This window comes from Poecilia formosa, unplaced genomic scaffold (genome assembly GCF_000485575.1).
Source record: "Poecilia formosa unplaced genomic scaffold, Poecilia_formosa-5.1.2 Scaffold282, whole genome shotgun sequence".
NCBI classification, from domain to species: domain Eukaryota; kingdom Metazoa; phylum Chordata; class Actinopteri; order Cyprinodontiformes; family Poeciliidae; genus Poecilia; species Poecilia formosa.
In genome coordinates, this window is record NW_006800221.1 from 351,074 (window position 1) to 357,770 (window position 6,697).

Here is a 6,697-nt window from a genome sequence, read left to right on the forward strand (position 1 = left end):
GAGGAGGTGACTGATTGTGGCCCCATTCTTGAGTCGATATCCGTAGCCAGTCTTGTTGATGATTTATCTTAAAGTAATTTAATGTCCATCCGTCATTCGTCCATTTGTGCATCCCTCTATCTCTCAATCCATTCACCTGTCTTATTATCCATCTGTCTATCCTTTTTTATCCATCTCTCCATGAATCCAACTATATTTCCAGTCATCCATCCATGTTTAAGGTTAAAATGATGGTGCTAATACAGAACTATACAAATTTAAGCCTGGAAAAGTATGGATTTAAGAGAATCCAAAGTATGGAAAAGTATGGACTTTTTAGTTCTTATTACAATATTTTTTTTTTAAATATTTATCCATTATACAAATTAAATGACATATTTTGCTTGAGAAAAATGTAAATTAATCCTGTCAATTTATAGAGGTGTGCTTCCATTTTCAGGGTCCTCCAGGAGACTTTGGGCCAACTGGCATACAGGGACCGAAGGGGCCACAGGGTGCAATGGTACATGGCTTAATAATCTAGTGAGTTTTCTGATGCTTTGCAGTGCATTCCATTTTATCCTCTTGTGTCGTTTTCATGCAGGGTGGAAGAGGAGTTGTCGGCCCTGTTGGAATTATTGGTCCCAGTGGAAGTGCAGTATGTAGTATACCTTAAATTTCTCTTGAATTTTCTCATCTTTCATGTTGCCTACAGTATTGACTAGTCTGTTAATTGTCTTCTAACAGGGTCCTAGAGGACAAAAAGGCAACCGTGGAGAGAATGTAAGTATTTCAGACTTGCTTCTGGTTTGTTTTACATACTGTCAACATTATGCACCGTATGAAAACAAAATTATGGATCATTCCCAGTCTGAATACATGTCTTTATTTTTTCAACACAGGGATTTCAAGGTCCCAGGGTATGTCTTTATATTGAGTTTCTTTCCTTCAAATATTAAAAATGGGTGTTTTAGTGTTCCCATATGTCGTAGTAGTTTACGACTTTCCACTGGATGTTCTTTTTTTTATTTATTAGGGATCACCTGGACCTCGTGGCCGTCCTGGACCTCCAGTAGGTTTCAGCTTTAATAAACAATACCAAATTTCATTTCTGCCACTGAAAACTCATTGTCTAAGTAACTTCTTTTCCTCTCTGTAGGGCCTTCCTGCAATCCCTCTTTCATTTGTAAGCACCTTAATCCTAATTGTTCAGGTTTACAAGTTGTAAAAAAGGGATTTACTAAAACATAATTTCCAAAAGTTGGCACTGAAACTGATAAAATGGGTGATTAATGTGAGATTTCTGCTCTGCAGAAAGAAGATGGCCTTGTGATTGTTGATTCAGTCACTCCTGTCAGGACTCAGGTTGGTCAGATTCGATATTTCTGTTATTTTGTGCACCGATTAGATTTTAGTAGTTGATTTCCAATCTTAAGTTTTCATAACACTTTGACGTGTTGATTTCAGTTTTAGCAATTTGCAATTTTGCTTTAAAAGCATCAATATAAATAAAAGAGCAACATTTTAAACAGTTTTGGTTGCCTTAAAGCAATTATAGTAGCTTTTTGACTTTTGTCCAAAGTTGGACTTTTAAGACAATATTTAACAGGCCAACTAGCTGAAACTACATTACAATAAAATACATGATCAAGGCAGTAAATGTAAAGCAAACATACTTAAATTATCTTTAGAATATTATGTTAGCTATCAGCATGGCTAGCACCGAGTTAAGAAAATGTAAATCTTTGATTCTTTTCATCTGTCCTCCAGCATAGACCAGCAATGGACCTGCCGATGCTCGACCAGGGTGCAGAGATCTTCAAGACCCTCCACTACCTCAGTAACTTGATCCAGAGCCTGAAGAACCCATTGGGCACTCGGGACAATCCCGCCCGTATCTGCAGGGACCTTCACAGTTGTGAACAGAAGTTAAATGACGGTGAGACGGGACACTTATGCTAGATAGAGTGAGTGTTTCATCGCTTGGATAGTTTTAAAATCAAATTTGTGATTTTTTTATTTTTCTCAGGCACTTATTGGATAGATCCCAATCTTGGTTGCTCATCTGATACAATAGAAGTCTCCTGCAGCTTTACTGGTGGTGGACAAACCTGCCTTAAACCAATAACGGTTTCCAAGGTACACAAGATGCAACTGCAGGTTTAATGAATATTTACACAAATGGGCAGTGTCGCACTGATCTCTTTTCTCCTACAGCCGACAATCGAGGTTGGTCGTGTCCAAATGAACTTCCTGCACCTCCTGAGCTCAGAGGCTATTCAGCACATCACCATCCATTGTCTGAACATCTCAGTTTGGAAGTCAGCTGAGGATCAGCTCCCTGACCATCGGTCTGTGAGATTCAAGGCCTGGACCGGAGAAGTGTTTGAAGTGGGAGGGGAGCTCGAGCCAAGCGTTTTGGAGGACTCCTGCTGGGTAGGATTAAGATGTTGTAATCTGGTGTAAAGCACTTCAGACCTCATGCTCTCACACCATCTTCAAATCTGCTGAGTAAAATGTATTTATTTATTGTTGTTGTTGTGTTTTTAGATAAAAGATGGGCGCTGGCACCAGACCCAGTTTGTGTTCCATTTCCTTGATCCCACCCTGCTCCCTGTGATCGACATCTACAACCTCCCAAAAACAAACTCCGCTTCACATTACCACCTGGAGATCGGTCCGGTTTGCTTTCTTTGAGGGCCACAGCGTCGGTCGGTCTTCTGAGCACAAAGGGATGGACAACTTCCCCCTACAAATCACCTTCATGCAGGCACGGAGACCAGAAAGGTCATGTAATCGTGGCCAAACATTGTCCAAGTGAGGAAAAACTCACTGCCTGCGTCCACTCCCCACCGCCCAAAACAGACACTGCTTCACAACCAAACTCCTAGTGGACTGCAAGCAGAGAAAAAAGGAGGAGGCAGAGAGAGCAAGGCGGCGGGGTTACAGGAGCAGGGCAGTTCTTGCACTACTGGCTTCTCAGACCAACAAATGCTTCCTCAAGCTCCTTCGGGAGGATCTCCATGTTAAAGGATAAAATACCACGCAACATCTCCAGGACATTTTAAGTGAACGGAGGCCAAGTTCAGCAGTGGATATTTGAAGTAACTTATTTCCACAATTGTATACAGTCTGTATACTTTGTGTAATATTCAGATTTTGTCATAGCACCTAAAGTAATTGGGATTTTGTAAATATAGATATATATATATGCTCTATTATTGATTTTATACATGTATATCTTTTGTAAATTAATAATCTTTAAGTGCAATAGATAAAAGTAAAAAAAAAATATTTTGGAACATAGAGCTTAAAACCAGATGCTAAAGTACACTGTGCAAAAAGGCACTTAAGCTTTTTCTCCACAATGTCTAACATCAAATTAGACTACGCTTCTCTTGTTTTAGCTGTGTTATTTGGATTTTCTTAATGCCAGAACAGTAAGACATTTTTTTAGAGATGTTTAAAAATCCTGTTCAAATTCAGAGGCTTGCATGCACTATGTGATAACTGTGGCTTTAAGAAGATGGGTAAAGTCCAGATTATGATGTCATTTTTGCAAGCTTCTGGTAGGGTTAATTCACAATGTTTTAGTTGAATGAGGAACATGACTGTTGCTTTATTGTAAATCAATACCTTAAATGCACTGCTTCCTTGTAAAGAAAAAAAAGCATCTCCTAAGATAGAGAAACACAGAAAATTGTGGACCTTCACAAGTCTGGTTTATCCTTGGGTACCACAATTTCCAGATTCCTGAATCTGTCACATTCATCTCTTCAAACAATTACATACAAATACAAACACCATGAGGATATTCAGCCATTCTGTTAAAGAAAGAGGCAAGTTATGGATCTATGAGATGAGCAGGTTTTGGTGCTAATGTGTGTAGTACCCCCAAAACAGAAATGTAAGGCTAGAAAGAGGGATTCATTATCCACTGTGAAATGAGTCCTGTGCCGATATGTGCTGAAAGGCCACTCTCCAAGGAAGAAGCCATCATGGCAAAAGCAACATAAAAAGTCTGATTACAGTTTGCAAATGCACTCAGGGACAACTTTTGGTGAAAAAAAAGGCAATTTGCAAGACTGAGAACACCACTCCCTGCATGAAGCATTGGGTTGGCAGCATACTAATAATGTGTGGGTGTTTTGTTGCAGGAGGGTGTTCTGCTCTTCACAAAATAGGTCCCATGATGAGGACAGAAACGAAATATGTTGAAATATTGAAGCAGCATCTCAAAACATTATCCAGGACATTAAAGCTTGTCCGCAGCGTTCCAAATGGACAATGATTGGCAGAGCCCCGATCTCAGTCCCATAGAAATCTTGGGGATTAATATTTCCCACAGTCATGCAGTTTAAGTGACAAATTACCAGACACAAAGAAAGAACATATAAAAAGTACAAAGCATTGCTTTTATTCTCTCTTTGATCATTCTGATATTTAGCATATAGTAAAAAATTTTGTAACTACCCTACACCAGGAAACATTCAGCTTGATTTCATGACGGACAATGAAGAGAAAAGTTGTTGTGTCTTTTAATACAATGTATGCAAGTATCTGGTTTAAGCTGTTTATGGAAGGATTTTTTTTTTTTTAAGTCAAACGGGGTGCCATTTTACTTGCCTTTGGTGCTCGTAGGTTGATGGTATTTCATAGGTGAATTTATCCAAAAGCAGAATTCATATATTTATGTACTCTGAACGGAAGATTTACATTTTCTTCTTGCTGTGAGAAGGACAGTGGTCACTAACCAAAGCCAAAACACAAACGGATGCCACTGATGACTGGAAGGGCTACAGATGTCAGACTGAGGAAGAGGAAGACAAGCTTAAGTTCTCAGTAGTGTTTTAATAAATCTTCTCTAACTGTGGATTACAGCTTTAGGTTCTCGCTTCCTCATTAATGAATACAAAACAGAATACAAAGTCAGCACCAGCTGAGCAATTAAAATCACAAAGACTACAGGTAGAGGCTGTCCATAAAGGAGATCTGAGCCACAGAAGAATGGAGAGCAGGTACAGGAATCAAAACGGAAACCTCCATCTTTTATCCCGGTGCTAAGAACATTTCCAAAGGTGCTAGTGATAGTGCTGTTATACACCACTTTGCTAAATTATTCAAATGCATATAGTGCATGCAGGCTTTGCTTAATAAAAAAAAGTTTATATGCAACTTACCCATTCCATTACACTGCGCTACATCCTGAACCCACTTATTATGACATAATTGCCAAATTATTTTTTTCATTTCCACTCTGCATTTAAATAAAAGCTAAATTTAAGCTTTTTTTTTTTTACATTTCTCAAATATTTCTGTGTGTATATCCGGCATAAATCGCAGGGTTTAAACCATTTCCAAAAATATGTACAAAGCCCCGCTGAGCTGTATGTAATATTTTTTAGCAACTAGAAGATAGTTTTTAGAGGGGGAAAAAAATAATTATTGTAGCTGGAATCAAGTGTGTATAATTCTGTAAACCTTGCTGTATACAGTAAATCCCCTCTTGCTAATTTAATGTTATTTAATGCTGTTAATGTGGTTGCAGATTGCGCAAATTTTTGTTAGTTAAAGCAAAACTACTCTTATTGACAATGTTATATAGCCGTGCTCCCAACTGGTCTTGGAGTTTATGGGGTTTTTATGTGTAAATTTGGGGCTCCAGAGAACAAATTTATTGCAATATTATTTCTTTTATTTTTCTAAATTTTTTATTGTTTTTATTTCTTTCATGTTAATCAACCATGTACTGTATGAGAACTGTGCTCTTCTATAACTTGTGTTTTAAGGAATTATGCAAATATGTGAAAATGGTTTCTACTTTTTGTTTTGTAAATCTTTCCTGAAAATGAGCTAAGAATACCTCATAATTTTACATGAGCAAAGATTTTCTATTGCATTCGTAATTAAAACCTGTTTGAAAATATCAGACAAATGCAGCAAACCATCAAACTTTGAATGAGATCATTTCTGGTGCATTCATCTCTTATTTGTCCGCTCTTTAGTCATTGTTCAGTGTCTGTTAAATAAATACTTTAAATTTGTCTCTGGATTTTTACTGTTTACCTCAGTGAAAGTACCGTAATGTCATCTTAGGTGTTAATACCTGTACTGTATGTGTTCTATTTAGACTCACACTGGTTTCACACAATTTTTGTCTGAGGATTCCTGAGGGTGTCATCTTGGAACATTAATTCTCACACCATTATAGAAAAAAAAAGCATCAATAGATGGAAAATATTGTAGTTAAAGTGGTTAACTAAGCTAAACTTAGGTACTTTATCAAACACAACAGAGCAAGAATATTGTTCTTTCAAAAAGTATTCATATCCCTTGAAGAAGCAAACACAAGGTTTAATGCATTTTATTTGGTATCTCATATGATAGACCTACACAATGTTTTGTATATAGGCTAAAGATAAATAGTTTATTCACCTTTTTAACAATACATATGTAAAGAAGGTGGTGTCTGGTTACATGATATTTTAAAACTGAAAATGCACATTTCACTTTACCCTGAGTGACCCAGAAGAAGAAGAGCTGTTGAATATAGTCATTTCAGACTATGAGGTCTCACTCATGTTGCTACATTTTTCTGTTGGATAATAAATTAAGGAACAACAACAACAAAATAAAATCTGAAGAACCACTTTGGAGCCGAAAGAGCCGACTCTTTTTAGTGATCCGAGTCAAAAGAGCTGGTGTTTGATGGTCAGAA

The 6,697-nt window shown here is 37.5% G+C and overlaps 1 protein-coding gene across 1 annotated transcript in view; it reads left to right on the forward strand.

The window, feature by feature from the left end:
* col27a1a (collagen, type XXVII, alpha 1a) overlaps window positions 1-6,023 on the forward strand; it is an 89,995-nt gene extending 83,972 nt beyond the window's left edge. The window contains exons 56-66 of the mRNA XM_016681452.1: window positions 417-502; window positions 584-637; window positions 727-762; window positions 882-899; window positions 1,016-1,051; window positions 1,139-1,165; window positions 1,294-1,344; window positions 1,750-1,918; window positions 2,009-2,118; window positions 2,197-2,415; window positions 2,530-6,023. Coding sequence (XP_016536938.1) covers window positions 417-502; window positions 584-637; window positions 727-762; window positions 882-899; window positions 1,016-1,051; window positions 1,139-1,165; window positions 1,294-1,344; window positions 1,750-1,918; window positions 2,009-2,118; window positions 2,197-2,415; window positions 2,530-2,676 — 953 coding nt within the window. The 3' untranslated portion in view covers window positions 2,677-6,023. The remainder of the gene's footprint in view (window positions 1-416; window positions 503-583; window positions 638-726; window positions 763-881; window positions 900-1,015; window positions 1,052-1,138; window positions 1,166-1,293; window positions 1,345-1,749; window positions 1,919-2,008; window positions 2,119-2,196; window positions 2,416-2,529) is intronic.
* The last annotated feature ends 674 nt before the right edge of the window (window positions 6,024-6,697 follow it).